Below are 24,668 nucleotides of genomic sequence, written 5' to 3'. Positions count from 1 at the left end.
ATGAGTTCTGATGCAGAGATGGCTGTTTTTGGGGAGGCTGCTCCGTACCTCCGAAAGTCTGAAAAGGAGCGGATTGAGGCCCAGAATAGGCCCTTTGATGCCAAGAATTCTGTCTTTGTGGTGGATGCTAAGGAGTCCTATGTGAAAAGTACAGTGCAGAGCAGGGAAGCGGGAAAGGTGACAGTGAAGACTGAAGCTGGGACTGTAAGTAACATAAGGAGGGACAGGGAGGCATATCTGGTCCTCTTCTGCTTGGACCACACGCACCAGCTCCTTCTTTTCTTAACAGACTGTCACAGTTAAGGAAGATCAAATCTTCTCCATGAACCCTCCCAAATATGACAAGATTGAAGACATGGCTATGATGACACACCTGCATGAGCCCGCTGTGCTGTACAACCTCAAAGAGCGTTATGCAGCCTGGATGATCTATGTGAGCATTCCCATTTTCCTTTCCACTTTTCGCTAACTTAAGACTGTGAACTATGGACTTAAGCTAAAACCAATTAAGGATTTTATTTTCTGATTTGTTTACAAGTTTAAGACTGATCATCTGGCTAGTGTTGTGAATTCTGAAGTATCTGAATATGTTCATGTAACAAATCATCTACTTAATGCTGAATTCGTGGACAAACGAAAGGAAGCATATTGTGTAGGGCACGTGTGGGCAGGAGGCAGCCAGGGAATGAGACAATCAAGTCTTAGAACAACTGACACAGTACTCAGGTCCCTCTCATTTGGCACAGTAAGCAGTATTTCCAAGGCAGATTAATGAGGTGACGGCTGACACAGCAACCTTGTCATTTCCCACAGACCTACTCGGGCCTCTTCTGTGTCACTGTCAACCCCTACAAGTGGCTGCCGGTGTACAACCCCGAGGTGGTGACGGCCTACCGAGGCAAGAAGCGTCAGGAGGCCCCACCCCACATCTTCTCCATCTCTGACAATGCCTATCAGTTCATGCTGACTGGTGAGTGAGTCCATAATTATAATTTATAGAGCCATTTATAAAGTTATAAAGTACATATACTGAGAACAAAGATGACACAGAGGTAGTACTTGGAGAATAAAATGTTCAGCACAGACATAATAGTAATAACAGTATAATCATAGTATACTAATACGATTAGTATATTATATTATAGTACATAATATAATATAATATAATTGGGGAAATATATTTAGAATAAAATGGGCCAGGGGTGCCTGGATGGCTCATCTTGGTTTTGGTTCAGGTTGTGATCTCAGGGTCATGGGACGGAGTCCTGAGTCAAACTCCACTCACAGTGTGGAATCTGCTGGAGATTCTTTCTCCTCCCCACTCCTCCCCCTCTGATCCTCCCACATCTCCCCTTCATGCATGCTCTTTCTCTAAAATTAATAAATAAAATGTTTTTTAAAAATAATAAAATGGACTAGTTTCAAAAGCACAGAGAATTTTGCTTAGGTTTCTATGCTAAAATCCAAACTATTTAATGCATATTCCAGATCAAAATTAACCAAATTTAGATATGAACTAAGCATTTTAATTATAGCTAATATACCATCTCTCCTAAAAAGTAAGCTTTGAAAGCTCATAGTACAAGTTATCACAATTACTACACAAAACTTTGGGTTGACATTAATAACATGATTTTGAACTATGAACCAAGTGAGTAAATGGAACACAGAACTAGTATTCACCTGACATTGATAAATTATCCTCAAAGATCGTATGGTGAAATAGTGCATTACATATTCTATCACACTAACAGGAGTCAACACACTATTTAGCACATCTTTTGCTACTTATTTAAAAAAGAATATTGTGAAAAAAGAAAAGTAACTATTGATACAATTTTCATGTGTGAGTGTGTGAGAGAGAGCTTTAAAAGACAATTTTGAGTTTACAAAACTTATATGTGCAAAGTATATTTTTCAAATTATCTCCAATTTCTCATTCACAGATCGTGAGAACCAGTCGATCCTGATTACGTATGTAGATTTCATGCCTTTCTTTCTGTTGAATTTTGATCACTGTAGTGGTTACTTAGATTGTCACTTTTTCCTCTGTGTGGACTTGACAGTGGAGAATCTGGTGCAGGGAAGACTGTGAACACCAAGCGTGTCATCCAGTACTTTGCAACAATTGCCATTACTGGAGAGAAGAAAAAAGAGGAATCTACTCCTGGCAAAATGCAGGTAGGTACAATATTCATCCCAGAATAGAAGAAATCCTAGGGGGAAAAAAAAAAAAGAAGAAGAAGAAGAAATCCTAGGCTTTCAATAATTTGGCCAAGGTTCTTCAGAGCCATAGCAACCAATTCCAGGTGATGCCAAAATTTGCAAAATAACTCTTGGGTGGCTGGGCTGTGAGAATAGATGTGTTGCCAGGTACAATAGATAGAAGTTATCATAAAAACAAAACAAAACAAACAAACAAACAAACAAAAACCAAGAAGTTCTCACAACGATTTATTAGGAGGGGAAAAAATGGGCCTAAGACCATATCACTAGAGTACCCCCTCCCCCAATGTGTCTTCCTTCTATTCACTTTATAAAAGCCCTGCTCACAAATTCCCTTTCTCAAATAATCTTTTAAAAAAAGAAAGAAATGTGTTTGAGGAAGGAAGGAAGGAAGGAAGGAAGGAAGGAAGGAAGAAAGGAAGGAAGGAAGGAAGGAAGGAAGGAAGGAAGGAAGGAAGGAAGGAAGGAAGGAAGGAAGGAAAAGAAAGATAGACAAGGAGAGAGGGAAAAAGAAAAAGGAAGCAAGCCAGCCAGCCTCACCCAAAAGTTACAGAATCCTGGGAGTGAGGAACCGAGCAGGGGAGGAAGTTAATGGAAAGGCATTTCAGCGGACTGCAACTCACCTTTCCTGGGGTCTCTTTATCTATCTTACTCATTTCTCTTAAGGGGACCCTTGAAGATCAGATCATCAGCGCCAACCCTCTACTGGAGGCCTTTGGCAATGCCAAGACCGTAAGGAATGACAACTCCTCTCGCTTTGTAAGTCTCCTGGTCTTCCTTATCATGTGAGGATCAGCACTGACACTTCTGTATATGTGGTATCAATATCTTTCCCATCTGTTTGGTCTGTAGCTAAAGAAAAAAACTTGTCTGCCTTTGAAAATGTACAAAAAGTCTTTCTTTGCCTTTTTAAGGGTAAATTCATCAGGATCCATTTTGGTGCAACAGGCAAACTGGCTTCTGCAGATATTGAAACATGTAAGTTAATGAGGATTAGTGACTGACAATATTTTAAGATTTTATTTATTAATCTATTCATGAGAGACACAGAGACACAGGCAGAGGGAGAAAAAGGCTCCATGCAGGGAGCCCGACATGGAACTCGATCCCAGGTCTGGGCTGAAGGCGGCGCTAAACCGCTGAGCTACCGGGGCTGCCCGACAATATATTTCTTTGGGGGACTATATTGACAATCTTGTTATCATATTGTATGAACTTTTCGTATGCTTAATTTTCCATTGTGGCTTTTCTTTTCTGTGCACTCAACTTGACTTTCTAGATCTGCTAGAGAAATCTCGCGTTACTTTCCAGCTAAAGGCTGAAAGAAGCTACCACATATTTTACCAAATCATGTCCAACAAGAAACCAGAGCTTATTGGTAAGAAGTATCTATGATTTATTTCTACCAGGGAGAATAAAAGCCCTTTTTTTTTTGTAAGAAATCCCCCTAAAATGTTTTTGATGACCAAAGTAATTCTGTCTACATTTGTTCTTCTTCATGTGTACAGAAATGCTTCTGATCACCACCAACCCATATGACTTTGCCTTTGTCAGTCAAGGTGAAATTACGGTGCCCAGCATTGATGATCAGGAAGAGTTGATAGCCACCGATGTAAGTAATAGGTACAGAACAAGAAGAAACAAATTCATCTTGCAGTATACAACACTCCTCACCACAGAGTGAATGCCGTCCATGGAAAGGCAATATAGGCAATATTACCTTCCAGACTTCCTTACCCTTGGAATAAAATTATAGGATATTTCAATGCCTGCCCTCCAGCCTAGGTATCAGAAAGCTTTAATAATAGAACATGGTATTTCCACAGTTCCTCTATAGTCAGATGTAAACACAAGTTTTGTTTCAAATGTAACTCTGTGGGCTAACAGTATTCCCCTCTCCCCTCTATACAACATTTGAAGAAATGAATTCTCTAACCTCAAAAATTCTCTTTTTGGACTCTGTGAGCCTTTACTTTCATTTCTGGAACTACAGATTCTTTCTCCACCTCCCCCCTCTTTTTTTTTTAAGGATCATTACTCTTTGGCTTATTTTCTTTATACATATACTTTATACATATTTCATGTTTTCTTTCTCATTTCTTAATAGTCAACCTTCTTTGATTAACTTTAATACCAGTGGTAGTATCCCAACATTCCCAAGATAGGATTAAGAGTTGCTTACAAAAAAACACTTCTTCTCTTAAAATATTATTTTCAAAAAATCTATAAACTATTTATGTGCCTTCATCTCATAAATATCAGCTTTTACCAGCTTTGCCTCATTATTATTCATATGTCCAAAAGGGTTAAGGAGTTGAGAAATAAACTCTAGTGTCAGAAGTTTAAAAAAAAAAAAGCATTATAGTCTTGCTCCAAGACTTTGTTAATTTCTAGGTGTTTTAAATGGTTTAAGTCAGTGAACTGTAACTGGAGGTAAAATAATCTGGAGAAAGAGTCTTAGGAGACTTGAGTACTATATAAATGAACTCCCCCTGCCTTGTCTGATGTCTTGTCTCCAGTGCATGAGCCTTTGCAAAGCCTAGCATGGCCAACTAAGAAGGTGATCAAAACCTGCTAGAGAAAAAAGACACAACAATATTCCAATAAAGGAGTTCTTTTCACAAATGTCTCTTCCCTGTATGAGTAACAACCAGGTGAACTGCCAGGCATCTCATGGCCAGCTGAGCTGCAACCTGGTATCAGAGATGCACACAGGGAAAAACTCAAGGGCCACTGCTCTTCTCCTCATATCCTCTTCCCAACTGCATCCATCATAACATCCAGGGAGACAGGCTAGGATTCCATATTTGACTCGGACATCACAGGACGAAAAGGAGGCAATAGATTTGTGAGGCAAAGGAAATCCATGAGATAAGAAACCTATGGAGCAAGGCCTCGTTAATGTGGAGAAACAGGAAGAGTGTTGGCCTTGGCATCCAAAGTCAAGGCTTCTTGGCCAGGTGAGCATGGACAGGTCACACAAGATCTTCACTGTCCCCATGACTCAATCAGAAACTGATGCATACCTATTGATACTGTTTTGTGGAACAAAGTGCTGAAGAATATGATTGCCTTTTGAAAACAGCAAGGTACTAGTCAAGACATAATGAGAAGGTGGGGAGGCAGGCCCCAGTGTCCTGAAAGTGTCTGCCGTGGTGCTAACTGGGAGCTGAGTTAAATTCAATTCTTTCCACAGAGTGCTGTGGACATCCTGGGTTTTAGCCCTGATGAAAAGGCAGCCATCTACAAGCTCACGGGGGCTGTAATGCATTACGGGAACATGAAGTTCAAGCAGAAGCAGAGGGAGGAGCAGGCTGAGCCAGATGGCACGGAAGGTACCGCTCCCTGCTCACATCATTCAGCTGACAGAGCCGACACCATCAGTTCAAGGGCAGGGGCCAAGCTTTCACTTTCCTGACCTGACGGCAGGGAAAAGTATTAGATGACAGAAATAACACATGCATGTTCTACACAACTGAGGTTTGTGGAGGTGTGACTTCTGCCCATTCCATTTTTCACAGACTCACTGTTAGCCAGTATTTACCATCTTATTAAAACCTTTTCTATTCCAGTTAATAAATTCCATGCCCACATACACTGGAAGAAAAAAAAAAAAAACGATTAGAATTTTCCTGTCACTACTCCTCTAGATTCGAATTTCTCAAATTATTTTTATCTGTGGTCTACTTTAGCTATATTTCAAATACCACATAGAGCATCAATTCCCTACATTCTAAATTATCCACTCAAAAAAAATTGACTAAAATTAGTGTGACAAATGGTTTTGTCACATTTGCATATATTCCTCTTCAAGCAAAACCTTTTTTTTTTTTTTTTTTTTTTGTTGTCATTACCCTTCACACCTTAAACTGTGTAAGCTGTGCTTGGTTTCACCGCTGTTGCCTTGTTCTTGCAGTTGCTGACAAGGCGGCCTACCTCCAGAGCCTGAACTCTGCTGACCTGCTCAAAGCCCTCTGCTACCCTAGGGTCAAGGTTGGCAATGAGTATGTCACCAAAGGCCAGACTGTGCAGCAGGTAAACATGACTGAACCCCCCTGATTTGTCTGAGCCACAGGAAACCCAAGGCTCCATGACTGTGTTCAACTCAAAAAACCAAACCATCACTGTTCTTGAAGGTGTACAACTCTGTGGGTGCTCTGGCCAAGTCCATCTACGAGAAGATGTTCCTGTGGATGGTCACCCGCATCAACCAGCAGCTGGACACCAAGCAGCCCAGGCAGTACTTCATCGGGGTCCTGGACATCGCCGGCTTTGAGATCTTTGATGTGAGTAGTGAACGGACAGAAAATTAGCAAATGCTAATCCCCAGTCATTTGATATTTTCTTAGAGCATTCAAAATCATCTGTATAAAAAGTACAAAATGGAATTTGTGGAAAAGAAGAGCCTCTAAGGAGATTCAAAACAAGTAGTAAATTGGTATAAAGAAAGAACGTTTCTTTCAAGTCTAGAAGTCTCAGAGAATGGTCTGTGAAAAGTTAATAAATATTCAACATTTATCCTGGATCCAAACAGATAGGTAGAGAAATGCTTTCTTAAATTACTCTAAGAGAATATTTAAAGATCTCCTTAGTTAATAGTATTTTCCCTATTGATTTCATGCAAAAAGTAAAGTATTTGAGGAGTTAATTCACCTTCTTTAGAATCATGTCATATATTAAGAAAACAATGTGAACAACATTTGTAATTTAATAAACCAAAATCCCTTAAATTCAGAAGAAAGTATTAGTAGCTCCTCTATAGGTACAAATACTTAAGTTGTAATTTCCTTATCTTCTCCTATAGTTCAACAGCCTGGAGCAACTGTGCATCAACTTCACCAATGAGAAGCTACAACAGTTCTTCAACCACCACATGTTCGTGCTGGAGCAGGAGGAGTACAAGAAGGAGGGCATCGAGTGGGAGTTCATCGACTTCGGGATGGACCTGGCTGCTTGCATTGAACTCATTGAGAAGGTCTGTGTGACTTTTCAAGCCTTCAGTACATGAAAAACAAACTGTCCACCTCCTTATGCTTAACTGCAATCCCAATTCTCAAAGAGCAAGCAGTGGTGTTTGATGACATGCTTGTGTACTCTGATCAGTTGTCTGATGTGTTGCAAGTGATGTATTATTCATGAATAGTTTTTCATAGAAAAATGACTGCAATGCAACAGGCATATACACAGACACCTAGATGCATGTTTCTCCCTCTTATAACTTCACTCTTCTTCACTGTTGTTCCTGCATAATCTCACATGCAGGGGAGAAAGGAATGAAATTGCAGCTAGGCCTCTGAGTACTATCATTGATCCTGGCGATTCCATGATGGTGTGTTGTGCATGGATCATCCTTCATGGGTATCAACACAGAATGTGTCAAGATGTCTTCCAGGCTGGAAGGGTAGCTCTTCACTTACTGCAGGCATTAACACCTCTGACAACTACTGAATAAACACCAAACCTCTCTACGTTCTTGCCTGGAAAATGAACCCTGAATTCTCCTTTGTCTAGGAGATAGGGCAATAATTCTATCAGTTTTGAATATGTGAAAACATTAAACAATTTCAAATGTGTATTGGGAACTCATAGATACCAAAAAAGTATATAGTTATATGTCAACACTACCTGAAGCAGTGGGAAAGGAAAAGCAAACACAAAAATATTAAAGATGAGAGTATCACATCAGACTAGGTCTACTCAATTTGAGGAATAATTTTTTTTTTTGAGGAATAATTTTAATTTGGTGACATAATATCTCTGCTATTCATGAAAACAACACAGTACTCAGTTCCTGGAACATCAAAATAGTTTAAGGAGACAATTTAAGACTGAAGCAAAATCATCAACATTGGATTTCCTATTAGTCTTTTATATCAAACTTGCCACTGAAACAGGAGTCAATCTGCTTACAAAGCAAAACTAAATTATCATCACTTACCTCCACCATGGAGAAGGGAACACTGCTCAGAGTACAAAGAGTTCTAATGATACAGCATGAGATGCACCCTCCTCCTGGGAATGGGTAATTTTTAATCATTATCCTTAATTTCTCTCCTCTTCATACTTTTTTTGTATATTTTTTATTGGAGTTTGATTTGCCAACATATAGTGTAACACCCAGTGCTCATCCCATCAAGTGCGCCCTTCAGTGCCTGTCACTCAGTCACCCCATTCCCTCGCCCTCCTCTTCATACTTTTGTCATGTCTAGATTTAAGGTGAAGAAAGTTACATTGTCAAGAAGAAAGAAAGCATTTAGATACATACATTTACAGGATAAAGAATTCAGCTTTGAAATGGTAGTCTTGGAATTTAATTTTATACTCTGAACATAAAATTTGCCAAATGGCACAGATGGGCTTCTTCTTCTTTTTTTAATTGAGTCTTTCTAGCAAACATACTTCCCATATGTCCTTGGTACATGACTATTTTATCACCTTTCAGTAGCAGAGAAGAGGCAATAAAGTAGGATCATACTTATTTAATTTCTTATCATCCCAAATCTTCCTTTTGGAACATTTTCAGGTTTCTACCAAGTATGCATAAACTACTGGAGCATATTTTTCTGAGGAACTCATTATTATCATCCCTTTTTTTCTACTCTCAGCCTATGGGCATCTTCTCCATCCTGGAAGAAGAGTGTATGTTCCCCAAGGCCACAGACACCTCCTTCAAGAACAAGCTGTATGAACAGCACTTGGGCAAGTCCAACAACTTCCAGAAGCCCAAGCCTGCCAAAGGCAAGGCAGAGGCACACTTCTCGCTAGTCCACTACGCAGGCACTGTGGACTACAACATTGCTGGCTGGCTTGACAAGAACAAGGACCCTCTGAATGAGACCGTGGTTGGGCTATACCAGAAGTCTGGAATGAAGACTCTGGCTCTTCTCTTTGCTGGGGGACAAAGTGCTGAAGCAGGTCATTCTTAACATCATTAGTATCTTCACAGAGTCACAAAACAGAAATATACGCTTTATCAGAGACCAATATAGTTACAGCAAAACCAAACATGAAAAACACTGGCCAATATAGACTTAATGAAAGGAAGGATACTTTATAATAAGTGTGGTATGGTCTCATGATCATAAGCTTTCAGAGATAAAACTGACACTATGGATCGTTTTGTTCATGGCTTCATTTCACCAATGCAGACACACTTAGAGGATAAATGACTTGCTCAAGATCATACAGCTCATTTCTACTATTTTAATAGTACTGGTTCCTTCAAGGATCCAGCTAAGTTGGAGATGAGGAAATCCTTTGTCAAGGCAATAGTGCTTGAGGAATTGAAGTTCTGTTCTCCTAAGTCCCCTAGGACCAGATAGAAGTGACAGTATAGAAGCAAAAGCAAATAGGAAATAAGACCTGTCTGCAGGTTAGTTGAGGCTTACCCACCCGGTACCAAGTATGCAACTTTGCCGGTTCTCTGGGACCAGCATGCATGAAGAGGACAGTACTACTCCATCTCTTGGACACTTCCTTCAGGGGACTCACTTTGCTGATCTGGAGGAGAGGAGGCCCATCCCTTCCCCATCTCTGCCCTTTTAATCCATAGTTCTCTTACTGTTGTTTTCCTGAATACTTATAATGTGAGCCAATGCTTCTATTTTCCTATTCTATAGTTGGAGGAAAGATACAGAAAGAAAAACAGGAATGATACAAATGAATGAGTGCAAACTTAAATTCCAGGAGAAATTCTGGTAGTCCTCGTACCTATGGACAGTACTTAAAAAGCTATTGCAAATAGTTTTAATTTTTCTATTTTATTTTTCAGAAAGTGGCGGTGGAAAAAAAGGTGGCAAGAAGAAGGGTTCTTCTTTCCAGACAGTGTCAGCCCTTTTCAGGGTACAGTATATTCTTGAATGCCAAAAGATAACTTCTGTAACAAAATTATATAACTTTAAGCAACTTTTTAAAAGAAATCTACGGTGAAACTGAAAAAAAGCAATGCGGTACAAAGTAAAATGAAAAATGTGTTAGGAAAAATTTAACAAAACAAAAATCCACAATGTGCTTCTAGTCCTTACAATAAATGAATCAGTTCCCCTTAAAACTCCAAACCTAAAAGATCTAGTGTTGAGCAAATTTCACATGAAATCAAACCCTCTCTTAAAAGCAATCACTGCAGTCAGTTATATTTACTTTATTCATGAAATGGGGCACATTAAGTACAGATCATTGACAGGGACTCTTATGTAGATGCAACAAAAAAGGACTTCAAAACTTTTCATATGATTTACAGGAGAATTTAAATAAGCTGATGACCAATCTGAGGAGCACTCATCCCCACTTTGTACGCTGTCTCATTCCCAATGAAACTAAAACTCCTGGTAAGACATTATTGATATCCAAGTAAGACTCCAGTGTAACTTCTTATTAGACTACTACAATAGAAAACACATCCTTTTTTTTTTCTTTCTTTTAAGGGGCCATGGAGCATGAACTTGTCCTGCACCAGCTGCGGTGTAACGGTGTGCTGGAAGGGATCCGCATCTGCAGGAAGGGGTTCCCAAGCAGGATTCTTTATGCAGACTTCAAACAGAGGTTTGTGTCTCATTATTTTTCCCTTTCAATGTGCTAGTCTAGATCAATATCACCACACCGTTCAAACATCTCCTAACTTCCTTGAAATGCAATTAATTGAAAGGTGATCTTAAAAGAGTGAAGGCTTGCTTTATATTATCGTAAGTTTTTAAACATATTTTCCCAAGGTTCAACTAAAGCACTGCTTGATTATTTTAATGAAAATTTTTTTCTCCAAAGCTCATTCTACATATTTTCAATGATAGCTAGTAAGAAGAAAAACCACACTTTTACATTCTTTATATTCTGATAGATACAAGGTTCTAAATGCGAGTGCTATCCCAGAGGGTCAGTTCATTGACAGTAAGAAGGCTTCTGAGAAACTTCTAGGGTCTATTGACATCGACCACACCCAGTACAAATTCGGTCATACCAAGGTACCATCAACCTAAATCTATCTCTATCATAATTTCATCACCTTTGGACTTTCTCATGAGTGGAAATAACATATTTAGCTTGTTCTCTGGCAAGGTTTTCTTTAAAGCTGGCCTGTTGGGAACTCTAGAGGAGATGCGAGATGAAAAGCTGGCTCAACTCATCACACGCACCCAAGCCGTGTGCAGGGGCTATCTGATGAGGGTGGAATTCAAGAAGATGATGGAGAGGAGGTGAGGGACTGAATCCAAGTCCTCATTCTCTGCATTTTCATAGTTGAATATGATACAGTCATTACTTCTGTTGAGCGACAATCACTGTCCAATCATTCCTTATTTGCATTTTTTATTATTCCTACAGAGAGTCCATTTTCTGCATCCAGTACAATGTCCGTGCTTTCATGAATGTCAAGCACTGGCCCTGGATGAAGCTGTATTTCAAGATCAAGCCACTCCTCAAGAGTGCAGAGACAGAAAAGGAGATGGCCAACATGAAGGAAGAGTTTGAGAAGACCAAGGAAGAGCTGGCTAAGTCAGAGGCAAAAAGGAAAGAGCTTGAAGAGAAGATGGTAGCTTTGATGCAAGAGAAAAATGACCTGCAGCTCCAAGTTCAATCTGTGAGTGTCCACTGCACGGCTCAACCACTTCTTAACCTCCATATACTGTGGAGTGGATATGAAAAAGTTTTAGCTTAAGGTTTCTGATCAATGGTTTCCACTAGCCCAAGTGCTGCAATTGTCATTCAAAAATACGAAGACTCAGACCAAAAGAAGCAATAGATGTGAAGTCACCAATTATGCTGTGTCTGATCATAGGCACATTCATACACAGTACGGTCATCAATGACCAAAGTCATTTTTTTTTTAGATTTTAATTATTCATGAGAGATAGAGATAGAGATAGAGAGATAGATAGAGATAGAGATAGAGATAGAGAGGGGGTGGGGCAGAGACAGGCAGAGGGAGAAGCAGGCTCCAAGCAGGGAGCCTGATGTGGAACTCCATCCCAGGTCTCCAGGGTCAGGCCTTGGGCTGAAGGTGGCACTAAACCGCTGAGCCACCCAGGCTGCCCAATGAGCAAAGTCGTAAAGATGACCATGGACATTTTCCTTTCTTTACAGAACCTTCTCTTAGGTGAGACTGTTCTTTCCTTAGTGGATATTTGTGTACATAAATAGAGGCTATGTTGTTCTTACCAGGGCAGGGAAAGGTTAAATTATTAACTCCCTTGAATGTGAGGAAACAGAATCCTAGAATTAATAAGTAACGTTTCCAAAGTAGCACAGGTGTAGATTTTCCCAAAAGACTAGTTTTTCCTGATCTGACCTTCCATACATGGATATTGGAGGAAATCTGTTATTATAATCAATACATTAAAAGTACTAACATTTTGTCCATTAGACTTTTAAAAGTTGGCATATGGGGGTGCCTGGGTGGCTCAGGGGTTGAGTGTCTGCCTTTGACTTAGGTCGTGATCCAGGGGTCCTGAGATTTGAGTCCCACCTTGGACTCCCCACAGGGAGCCTGCTTCTCCCTCTGCCTATGCCTCTGCCTCTCTCTCCATGTCTCTCATGAATAGATAAAATCTTTAAAAATTAAAATTAAAATAAATAAAGTTGGCATTGTGTTGATCAAACTGGTTAAGTCACAGAAATATCCATGTTTTAATAAATTACTGTGTGATTATAGATATAGCTCAAATTATATCATTTCATTTCTCTCATTAGGAAGCAGATGGCTTGGCTGATGCAGAGGAGAGATGTGACCAGCTGATTAAAACCAAAATCCAGCTGGAGGCCAAGATCAAGGAGGTGACTGAGAGAGCAGAGGATGAGGAGGAGATCAATGCTGAGCTGACGGCCAAGAAGAGGAAACTGGAAGACGAGTGTTCAGAGCTCAAGAAAGACATTGATGACCTTGAGCTGACCCTGGCCAAGGTTGAAAAGGAGAAGCATGCCACAGAGAACAAGGTATGAAACATATTCTGTTCTACCACAGAGAGATTCTGCCCCCCTACTAAGCTGCTTTAGAGCAGGTATCATTTCTTTTTTAATTTTTCAAGGTGAAAAACCTCACAGAAGAGATGGCAGGCCTGGATGAAACCATCGCAAAGCTGACCAAGGAGAAGAAGGCCCTCCAAGAGGCCCACCAGCAGACCCTGGATGACCTGCAGGCAGAAGAGGACAAAGTCAACACCCTGACCAAAGCTAAAACCAAGCTAGAGCAGCAAGTGGATGATGTAAGTGTGAAAAACACAGTATTTCGTCTCAAGATAAACAGTTATGACATGCTCATAAGCCCTTCACTGTGGCTTTGAAAATAATACTTAAAATTCCCATGCTATTTGGTGTATCTTTTAAAATTCTCCTTTGATGGTTAGTACCATATGGCTCAGTGCCTTAGGACTGAAATAAATAAAATCCACAATATATTCAGCTTGAAGGATCTCTGGAACAAGAAAAGAAACTCCGCATGGACCTAGAAAGAGCCAAGAGGAAACTAGAGGGAGACCTAAAGTTGGCCCAAGAATCCACAATGGATGTCGAAAATGATAAGCAGCAACTCGATGAGAAACTCAAAAAGTGAGTCAATTCAAGTGAAATATATGTTTTAAAGACCTCTAAACTATTACTTCAGGGCACACTGGGGAAAAAATGGTACCTTAGACTTTTTTAATGAAAATGGTATATTATTGACTTATAAAAACATATATAGTATTCAGATCCTTAACACAGCAGTATAAAGACATTCCACTATTCATGAGAAAGAAAACTGGTAAGAGAATTGATGGAGAGCTTATATGTTGCTCCTCTAACAGGAAAGAGTTTGAAATGAGCAATCTGCAAAGCAAGATTGAGGATGAGCAGGCTCTAGCAATGCAGCTACAGAAAAAGATCAAGGAGTTACAGGTGAGGAAGAGCCTCCACTTCTGTGCATTACAGGAATCAAAGCTGCGGTGAGTCAGCATTAATGTCCATGTGTCACTCCCAGGCCCGCATCGAGGAGCTGGAGGAGGAAATCGAGGCAGAGCGCGCCTCCAGGGCCAAAGCAGAGAAGCAGCGCTCTGACCTCTCCCGGGAACTGGAGGAGATCAGCGAGCGCCTGGAAGAAGCTGGCGGGGCCACATCTGCCCAGATTGAGATGAACAAGAAGCGGGAGGCCGAGTTCCAGAAGATGCGCAGGGACCTGGAGGAGGCCACCCTGCAGCACGAAGCCACAGCGGCTACCCTGAGAAAGAAGCACGCGGACAGCGTGGCCGAGCTCGGGGAGCAGATAGACAACCTGCAGAGGGTCAAGCAGAAGCTGGAGAAGGAGAAGAGCGAGATGAAGATGGAGATTGATGACCTTGCCAGTAACATGGAGACGGTCTCCAAAGCCAAGGTTTTTATGAACTTGTCCCCTTTCCATTTTATTTGCAAGATTCAAAATGATACTTTATATATGAATATATCTAATCTAACTGTACAAACTTTAAATGTTATCTCATTTTACTTTTTTATTTAAATGCAATTAATTAACATTTAGTTTATTAGTTTCAGAGATAGAGATCAGCGAATCATCAGTCCTTATATATAACACCCAGTGCTCATTTCATCACATGCCCTCCTTAATGTCCATCACCCACTTACCCCATCCCCCTGCCCCCCCTCCCCTCCCACAACCCTCAATTTGCTTCCTATGATTAAGAGTCTCTTATGGTTTGTCTCCCTCTCTGATTTCATCATTTTTTTCTCTCTTTCCCTATGATCCTCTGTTTTGTTTCTTAAATTCCATGAGATTGTATGATAATTGTCTTTCTCTGATTGACCTGTTTCACTTAGCATATACCCTCCGGTTCCAACCATGTCATTGCAAATGGCAAGATTCCATTTTTTTAAGGGCTGAGTATTATATATATAGTATATATAATACACATCTTCTTTGTTCATTCATCTGTCAATGGACATGTGGGTTCTTTCCATAGTTTGGCTATTGTCAACATTGTTGCTATAATGTTACTTTATTTTTAAATTATTCCTATTATGTCTATTAGGCATCACTATATTGAAATGAATCATTTTGATCTTCCTATCTGATTTGTAGAAATCATGTTAACTTTTGTCACTATGACCATGAAAGAATGTAATTTCAGGGGGGAAAAATTCTCTAAAAATCATACTCCACATGATGCAGAATTTAAATGATGTTCATGTTTTCCAAAGACAATAACCTACTTTTCATAACCATTTATTTATTCCTATGGCCCAAATTATGTGCCTCTACATCCAAGGTACCATGCAGAGCTTTGGAGTGAATAGAAAAGTAAATACAACTCAGCTCCTTTTCATAAGCAGTTACCCCAAATCCAGTCTTAAAATAAAAATGTATCATCTTTCTCTGTTTTTCACCTCCCACCACAGGGAAACCTTGAAAAAACATGCCGCACCCTGGAGGACCAGCTTAGTGAAGTGAAAACAAAGGAAGAGGAACAACAACGCCTTATCAATGAGCTGTCAGCCCAGAAGGCTCGTTTGCACACAGAATCAGGTCAGTGGGCACATGCGGCCAGCACACAGAGAGCCAGAGAACCAAAGGCGAGCCTCCATTTGTGAATGCACTTGAACAGCCATCATTTCTTAGCTACACATGTCCATTTATCATTAATTTGTATTTCCTTTTTCTTTTCATTGAGAGACAGTAAAAAGAATGATTATAAGCTATAACTGGAAGAAAATTAAGCTCCCTGGACTGAGATTTTTGTTGCCTCAGCATTACTAAAAGAAAGGAAGGAAGGAAGGAAGGAAGGAAGGAAGGAAGGAAGGAAGGAAGGAAGGAAGGAAGGAAGGAAGGACCTAAAATATCCAAAAAAGCTCACATTTTTGAAAAAGCAAGAAATAACCATCTCAACCCCATCAAAATTCTTAAGTTATTCTTTTCATTACTGGAGTAAGAGTTCTAATATTACAGCATTCTTTAAATTAGTCTTCACCTAGCCAACAGAACTAAATCATTCATGTTTTGTCTTTCACAGGTGAATTTTCACGACAGCTAGATGAGAAAGAAGCTCTAGTGTCTCAGCTATCACGAGGCAAACAAGCATTTACACAACAGATTGAGGAATTAAAGAGGCAGCTGGAAGAGGAGTCTAAGGTGAAAATTCTCCAGTCGAGACTTTCAATCACTTAACTTTGCAGCATGACATCCTTTGAACTTCCCTTAGAGAGTATCAATGACTAGAACATAAATGTACAATGCACACTTTTTGGTTGGTCCAGGCCAAGAATGCCTTAGCCCATGCACTGCAATCAGCCCGCCATGACTGTGACCTGCTGCGGGAACAGTATGAGGAGGAGCAGGAGGCCAAGGCTGAGCTGCAGAGGTCAATGTCCAAGGCCAACAGTGAGGTCGCCCAGTGGAGGACCAAATATGAGACAGATGCCATCCAGCGCACCGAGGAGCTAGAGGAGGCTAAGTACGGGCTCTAATGATAGAGGAAGAAAGAAAAGTTTAAAATTAGTGAAGGAAAAATAATAAAAAGAAAGAATATTTCAAGCATGAAGACAAAAGGAAAGTTTTATCTGATTACACAGTTGTGGAATCCATCATCTTCTTATAGACCATGCATGTCCACCGAAGAATGGACCAAGACCACAGCTCTCCCTGCATTTTGGTCTATTACAAAAATATCTTAAATTTCTTTCCACTGAAATGAAAAAAAAAATTATCAGTACACCCTTTAAGAATTAAGTAGAATTTCTTTCAGTATAAGGAAAAATGGAAATAGTGCTATATTATTATGAATGTTCTAATTAACAATAACTAGTTTCCCTATCTAGAAGTTCAGAATAAGACTATCATACTCTGTCATTATTTAACTAACAATCAGTATCAATAAACTGATTTACTAATAACACACACTTGTTATGGAATAAAACTCATGGGAATGACACATGGAAGGGAAATAATCATTATGTTCCCAGTGAAGGAAACTTCTCTAAATTAGATTTATCTTCAGTAGTTGCTAAAATTAAACTGAATGAGGGGGTCTGGCAGGCATTTGCAGAGGGAGCATTTCACAGAAGTATTAGCTAGTGAGGGAAGCAGTAAGACTTTGGAGGGCTTTTGGAAAATATAATTCTGGAGCAGTATTTAATGGCCGGGGCACAAGACCCAAAAAGTTAGTGATTAATCCTATGACCTCACATGCATCACTTTGGGCTGCAGTTTCATTTATGAACAGTAATATGTTAAAAAACACTTAAGAACACTATCTAGTCCTAGCATTCTTTGATGATATGTCTCCTGTTCACAGCTGTCATGTCCTTACATTGTTCACTCAGCTGATGTGCGTGGGGAGGGCTGTGGTCTTGGCCCATTCTTCAGTGGACATGCACTGGTCTGTAAAGAGAAGATAGCAGTCTCTACCACTGTATAATCAGATAGGCCCATTCAGTCTCTCTCTGACTCTCACATGCATGCACACACTACCACCACACATATGAAAAAGGCCTCATGAATATGTTCAACAACCCCTGATACGAAGATAAAAATTCACTAGGGAAAACTAAAGAGACAAAATGGGTACTAAGAAGACATTTTAGAAAACCTTAACAATTTATGGACATAGAAGCAAAGAATCTTGGGGGAAATATGCTTTCCTGGTCAGCAGCTTTATAAAGTTCACTGTGGTAGCTCTAAACCTGCTCTTGGTAACTTGCACTGACCAACATTTTAGGAAGAAGCTGGCCCAGCGTCTGCAGGAAGCTGAGGAACATGTGGAGGCTGTGAATTCCAAATGCTCTTCTCTAGAAAAGACAAAGCAGCGGCTCCAGAGTGAGGTGGAGGACCTCATGATTGACGTGGAGAGATCTAATGCGGCCTGTGCTGCCTTGGACAAGAAGCAGAGGAACTTCGACAAGGTGACCCACAACGACCAGCTTTCCTGGGGGGAAGTGACCTCATTCCTGATTACAGAGGCTTAGTTCTGATGTACTTCCAGGTCCTGGCGGAGTGGAAACAGAAGTATGAGGAAACACAGGCTGAACTGGAGGCCTCTCAGAAGGAGGCCCGGGCTCTCAGCACTGAGCTGTTCAAGGTCAAGAATGCCTATGAGGAATCCCTGGATCACCTTGAAACCCTGAAGCGAGAGAACAAGAACTTGCAGCGTAAGTCTTTGTCACCATTCTATTTCAAAAATGGTAGGGAGACAAGTTTTTATTTCTCTCAATTGAATGTGGTATTTTACTATTAACCCACAGAGGAGATTTCTGACCTGACAGAGCAGATCGCAGAGGGGGGAAAGCATATCCACGAATTAGAGAAAGTAAAGAAACAAATAGATCAAGAGAAGAGTGAACTACAGGCTGCCCTGGAGGAAGCAGAGGTACATGTTCCATTTACTCACTTATGCATTACAAATAAATTGAAAAATTAATAGCAGCTGAGGGTTATCGTGTTGCAAAGCTGCAGGGGATAACTCATTCAGTGAAAAATACTGTACTGTTCCCTGGGAATGCAGAACTAACAGGGTAAATTAAGATGTATGAAAGTTTGTGCATTTTTTTAATGCCCTCTTCAAGAAACCATCATAATGCGCAACACAAACAGCAAGCAGCTCTTTAGGTAACAATCAGGAAAACACCATCAGAAAGATGTGACTGCCGATGGACTGTCCCCCATCCCAGGAATGTGGGTTCCACTTCCCTCTCCTGCTCCCAGAGGTTGCTCTAAAGACACAGCCTTGAGCTAGTGGTGTGGTGTTGAGAACTCCTATATGGTATATGTGACTAAATCTACTTAAGGCCCCTTTGTAAGCTTTTAGAATTTGGTGGGCGGATGCGGGGGTCCATTCATCTTCCTGCCACCCAAGACAAGCCTCTCATGTAAGTTCCCTTTGCTCTGATTAAACTGCCACTACCAAGCTGGAGTGGCCTGCCTCTTAATTTGGTCCTTCTGTCCCCTCTAAGTATAGGGGCCGGTCTCAGATTACACCTCAGATTACTCCTGAGAGGGTCACAAGTCAAGAGTAACCTGAAACTTGCTTTTCATAAAGGGATCTCTTGAGCATGAAGAAGGCAAAATCCTTCGCATCCAGCTTGAGTTAAACCAGGTGAAATCTGAGATTGACCGCAAAATTGCTGAAAAAGATGAAGAGATAGATCAGCTAAAGAGGAACCATCTCAGAGTGGTGGAGTCAATGCAGAGCACCCTGGATGCTGAGATCAGGAGCAGGAATGATGCCCTGCGGATCAAGAAGAAGATGGAGGGAGATCTCAATGAAATGGAAATCCAGCTGAACCATGCCAATCGCCAGGCTGCAGAGGCAATAAGGAATCTTAGAAACACGCAAGGAATATTGAAGGTACACCGGGATAAACATGTATGGTGTTATACGGTTTGGGTGTAACTGTAATTGATGTGACATAAATCGAAATAATATGGTAGTCAGTTGAAAATTTTACAAACACACCTAAAGAAATCCAGAAAGTCTAAGACAAAGTTCACTTTGTCGACTGAAGAGAAGACAATTCAAAATCACTTCATTTATATAAACTTCACTTGTATAATGTATATAAATATATACACATATATTTTAAAAATATATATTTATACTTGTTTAACATATAAAACAACATCATTAAAGTAGCTCATCCTGAGGATGCTTTCTTGATCTGAAATTTTGTAGCTTTAGCCGTGGTTATTCTTTTATGGCTCAATATCTAAAATAGAACAACCCTGTTCTTTTGAGGAGATCTGCTACTCTAGGCTACAAATACTTGTCATTAAAGAGACTTGCAAAAAAAAAAAAAAAGGGACTTGCAGATTTTCCCTCTCTAATCATACTCTAAGTTATTGAGAACAAAGTGTGTATGTGACTCTAAATTTATAACTGAAGCATGAGTAACAGTCTTTGCCTTTTTCTGTGTAGGACACTCAGCTACACTTGGATGATGCCATCAGAGGCCAAGATGACCTTAAAGAACAATTGGCAATGGTAGAGCGCAGAGCTAATCTGATGCAGGCTGAGACTGAAGAGCTAAGGGCATTGCTGGAACAGACTGAGAGAAGCAGGAAGGTGGCAGAGCAAGAACTTCTGGATGCTAGTGAGCGTGTGCAACTCTTGCATACCCAGGTGAGGTTCAGGACAATAGTTGAGCAAATGTACTTCCTAAAGTTGAAGATAATTTGAGGGGATAAGCTTGCTTGTAAAGTAAGGAGTAACTTTGGTAGGGGTCCTTTCCTGAAGTTCTGGAAAATGTATATTACTAAGACATACAGGGGCCTAGCCAGTTCACAGGTATATTTATGTGCTCACATAATCATGTTGATTTGAAAAAATTTAGAGGTCTAGAAACTTCTGTAAAAAAGCAGAGAAGGCTATCTAATAATAACCATATATATGACATTAGTGGCCATCTTGTCTTTTGCAACTCTAAGCTGCAAATAGATAAGCAAATAAGACAGACGAAAAAGAATACACCACCAAGTTATTTGTTTGTATCCTGTATGCACATAAAGCTAACTACATGAAATATAAAAAGAAGCTTTTCATTCAAATTCATAGAGGCCATAGTTACTGGTACTCAGCATTTGTTGTTTATAATGGATGTGCTAAATAAATGGTGGTATATCCTTAGAAGGTTTATAATAAGCAGCCATTATGGTATGCATTTCTATTGCCATGAAAAGAAGTTCACAAAATAGAATGTGAAAAGAGCAACTTAAAAATAATATATAAAGGATGGTAATTTTTATTAAAAATATATAGGAGGGCAGCCCCGGTGGCACAGCGGTTTTAGCGCCACCTGCAGCCTGGGGTGTGATCCTGGAGACCCAGGATCGAGTCCCGCATCGGGCTTCCTGCATGGAGCCTGCTTCTCCCTCTGCCTGTGTCTCTGCCTCTCTCTTCGCTCACTCTGAATGAATAAATAAATCTTTAAAAAAAATATATATATAGGAAATATCCAGAAGGATAAACAAAAGTGTTATCAATGGTTATCTCTGGGTAGTGCGAGTACAATACTTATTCTTTACCTCTTATTTTGCTAATTTGTATATTCTACTTTTTATAATAAACATATATTATGATATACTTTTTAAAAATTGCAATAAAGGAAATAGCCATCATGGAAATGTTAAAATCACACACTACTACAAATAATTTTAAATTCAAATTCAAATACATTTTTCTTACTCATTCTTAGTATCCTTGAATTGATTAAATATTTCAAATACTATCAACTTTCCAAAACATAACAGATGCTTGGTTCATTTTGTACCAATAGTGATGCTATGTATGCCCTTTAAATATAAAGCCAGCCAAACATGAATGGACAACTAAAAATTAGTAATCCATTTTCCATGAGCTACACGGTGCTACATGGTACAGCACTTTAAATTTTTTCTTGAGTCAGGATTCTGCTTCATGCTTACAAGCAGTCACTGATAATAGTCAAACACCATTGGTATCAAAGATCAAATTCTACCTGGAAGAATTTCAGAAAACATTCATTAACAGATATACAGATAAAAAACTTAAGACTCAACTTTTGATTTGGTTTTTATCCCGAAATTTTTATGAATCAAGAATTTTTGCCTAAGTACACTAGTCAATGAAAATGTAAACAGAATTAAATGGGCTTCCCTTTCTTTTTTTAATAAATTTTAACCAGAACACCAGTCTGATCAACACCAAGAAGAAGCTGGAGACAGACATTTCCCAGATCCAGGGCGAGATGGAGGACATCGTCCAGGAAGCCCGCAATGCAGAGGAGAAGGCCAAGAAGGCCATCACCGACGTGAGCAGAGGGCAGCACGGTGATCGTCAAACTTGAATCTTGATGTTCTCACTTCCCTTTCTCAACTGGTTTTGTTTTACTGCTGATCAGGCGGCCATGATGGCCGAGGAGCTGAAGAAGGAGCAGGACACCAGCGCCCACCTGGAACGGATGAAGAAGAACCTGGAGCAGACGGTGAAGGACCTGCAGCATCGTCTGGATGAGGCTGAGCAGCTGGCCCTGAAGGGCGGGAAGAAACAGATCCAGAAACTGGAGGCCAGGGTAGGTGCCCATCACTTCATTCAATTCCCCACCTGCTCATGCAGCTAGTTACAGCCAAACTGCTAAACACTTTTGTTCTCTTCCAGGTAAGGGAGCTTGAAAATGAGGTTGAAAATGAACAGAAGCGCAACGTTGAGGCTGTCAAGGGTCTTCGTAAACATGAGAGAAGAGTGAAGGAACTCACTTACCAGGTGACCCACCATTCCATATATCTCAGGCCTACTGCTCTCAAGAAAATAAAAATGAGGAGTCATTTTCAGTGACAACACTGTTTGCTACCTCTCTCATTTCAGACTGAGGAAGATCGCAAGAACGTTCTTAGGTTGCAGGACTTGGTGGACAAATTGCAAACCAAAGTTAAAGCCTACAAGAGACAAGCTGAAGAGGCTGTGAGTAGCTTCACAATAAGGAAGAAAAGTTCAGGAACAGGCCCAGGTTGTGTGGAGTCTTTAGTTTATAGTATTTAAGAGCCTTTCTTTAAGGCAAAAGAGTACAAAATTAGATGTGAAAATGAATATTCAGAATGAAAAATGTTTACCAGTAATTACTAGAACCTTAGGAGACCTCCTTAAGCAATTTTCCAGCCATGTTAGTTTAGAAATGTTTCTTAGTTACCATCTACTTCCCTCCCTTATCTGTAACGCTCCACTACTCCCAGGAATCTCCAGCACTCACAGGGGCTGCGCATGAGGGCTCTGAAGTCTAAGCTCTGTTAAATGAACTTCACAACAAATCCATCAGAACATTTTTCATTTGGCTCCTTTCTCATAATCTATCTTGTCCTGTTAATTCAGAAACTTTTCTTAAGTTTCTCTTCACCCAGTACTACCACTGTGCCTACTTTTAAAAGTTTGTCTCACAGATCCAGATTCCCACTACTTTGATCTTCCAGTTGACATTGTAGCATCTTAAGTTTGCCAGGAAGAGAATCAAGTGAGAGAGACAAAACCGGGGTGGGGGTGGGGGGTTGTAAGCCCACTTGTTCACAGAGGCGACTGTGTGAGATGCCTTGCACCCAAATAAGTACATGACCAAATAAAAGAACCTTTGCTTTCTCATTTATGAAGTAAATCCAGTAGCTGCTTCTCATAACAAAGGCAGTGAGAATCCGAAAATGTCAAATATTCATGTTCTCTGAAATGCGTTTCTTGTCTCAGGAGGAACAATCCAATGTCAACCTTGCCAAGTTTCGCAAGATCCAGCACGAGCTAGAGGAGGCAGAGGAGCGGGCTGACATTGCCGAGTCCCAGGTCAACAAGTTGCGGGTGAAGAGCCGAGAGGTTCACACGAAAGTCATAACTGAAGAGTAATTCATTATTATGCTGAAAGGTGACCAAAGAAATGTGCAAAATGTGAAATTCTTTGTCACGAAGCATGTCATTATAACATCAAGGCAATAAAATCTGCAGAGAACTTTCCAATCTAAAAATACATGTCTCTCTTAATTACATGTTCTGCAGTGGTATAGTAACTTAACTCATTTCTTCAACATTTGTTAACTTCCTAACTTTGCAATCAGATGATGACAAAAATGAGTGTGGACAGTGAAAAAGAAGGCAAAAGAAATTCAGTTCTCTGAGAGGATACAAAGGTGGTTAATGCATCCCCAAATCCACTCAACCAATTCTATTGAGAACCAAGTGTGTGTCTATACTAAGTGGGCATCAGGGATATGACAGTCGTTCTGCCTTTGAGGAGCTCAAGCCAGCAGGAGAGACAGCAATTCAAACAGTTCCTAAAAGATGAGTAGGTAGGTATCACGTAAAAGAGAAATGGAATTGGTCCTTCTAACAGAAAACAAGCATAAGATATCAGAGTAGTTTGAGCACAGGCTCAAAGAGCAAGGAGGTCCTCAGATGAGGCCTGAGACAGAAGGGAAGGGAATGGCCTCTTGTGTAGTACTGAGGAATCAGGATATGCATTGGCCTGGTGAGATTTCATGAGGAGAGTTGACCCATCTCTGTCAGTTGCACGGGGGATGGTGCAGAAGAGGAAAGACCAGAGCCTGGAGACTGCTGAGGCTATGAAAATAGTCCAGATTAGAGGTGATAGTGATGACAATGAACAAGAATGCAGACTGCAAGCAGGTTTGCAATACTGGTCCAAGGAAAGGACTGGAAGACCACTAAAAAGTAAGCCAGTTTCATGGCCTTTAAACCTCCCAGTTATCTTGTAATTATGTGTTTTATTTCCTTTGGGGGAAATTCTCTGAATTCCTTCAAGGAAAGGAACAGAACTTCTTAGATAATTCCTAATTTCTATATACAAGTCTGCTTTACCAAGCCCAAGGAACCTGTTATACCTACTTAAAGGAGGAGGAATTAGAAAGGAAATTTATTTACTAATATCAAAAAGAATGTGACTGAGATTATACCACAGCCGTTACCAGAATAGTCTTTTCTTTGAAACTTTTTTTAAAGCTTACCGTTTGATTTCATTGTGTAGATATT

The 24,668-nt window shown here is 40.2% G+C and overlaps 1 protein-coding gene and 1 long non-coding RNA gene across 5 annotated transcripts in view; one reads left to right on the top strand and one right to left on the bottom strand.

Moving 5' to 3' along the window:
- On the top strand, positions 1 to 23,528 carry MYH4 (myosin heavy chain 4). The gene is given in 38 exon segments (NM_001076794.1): positions 1 to 204; positions 290 to 433; positions 814 to 970; positions 1,947 to 1,974; positions 2,067 to 2,181; positions 2,893 to 2,985; positions 3,141 to 3,204; positions 3,506 to 3,604; positions 3,735 to 3,838; positions 5,423 to 5,561; positions 6,143 to 6,261; positions 6,363 to 6,512; positions 7,031 to 7,201; positions 8,832 to 9,141; positions 9,998 to 10,068; positions 10,466 to 10,553; positions 10,650 to 10,767; positions 11,060 to 11,183; positions 11,278 to 11,414; positions 11,542 to 11,797; positions 12,907 to 13,149; positions 13,242 to 13,418; positions 13,616 to 13,761; positions 13,998 to 14,088; positions 14,171 to 14,560; positions 15,580 to 15,706; positions 16,191 to 16,309; positions 16,435 to 16,631; positions 17,895 to 18,078; positions 18,159 to 18,324; positions 18,418 to 18,542; positions 19,212 to 19,520; positions 20,088 to 20,291; positions 21,832 to 21,957; positions 22,048 to 22,218; positions 22,305 to 22,409; positions 22,512 to 22,607; positions 23,376 to 23,528. Coding segments are annotated over 38 exon segments (5,820 nt in total).
- LOC111095890 overlaps positions 21,713 to 24,668 on the bottom strand; it is a 57,496-nt gene continuing 54,540 nt past the window's right edge. For all 4 annotated transcript variants that reach the window (XR_005359502.1, XR_005359501.1, XR_005359503.1 and 1 more), the window contains one exon: positions 21,713 to 23,540. This is a non-coding gene — a long non-coding RNA (uncharacterized LOC111095890). The remainder of the gene's footprint in view (positions 23,541 to 24,668) is intronic.

The sequence above is a fragment of the Canis lupus genome, chromosome 5, assembly GCF_011100685.1.
Source record: "Canis lupus familiaris isolate Mischka breed German Shepherd chromosome 5, alternate assembly UU_Cfam_GSD_1.0, whole genome shotgun sequence".
Classification (NCBI taxonomy): Eukaryota; Metazoa; Chordata; class Mammalia; order Carnivora; family Canidae; genus Canis; species Canis lupus.
The sequence above is the reverse complement of the archived record's forward strand: the minus strand, read 5'-3'. Positions and strand labels throughout refer to the sequence as shown.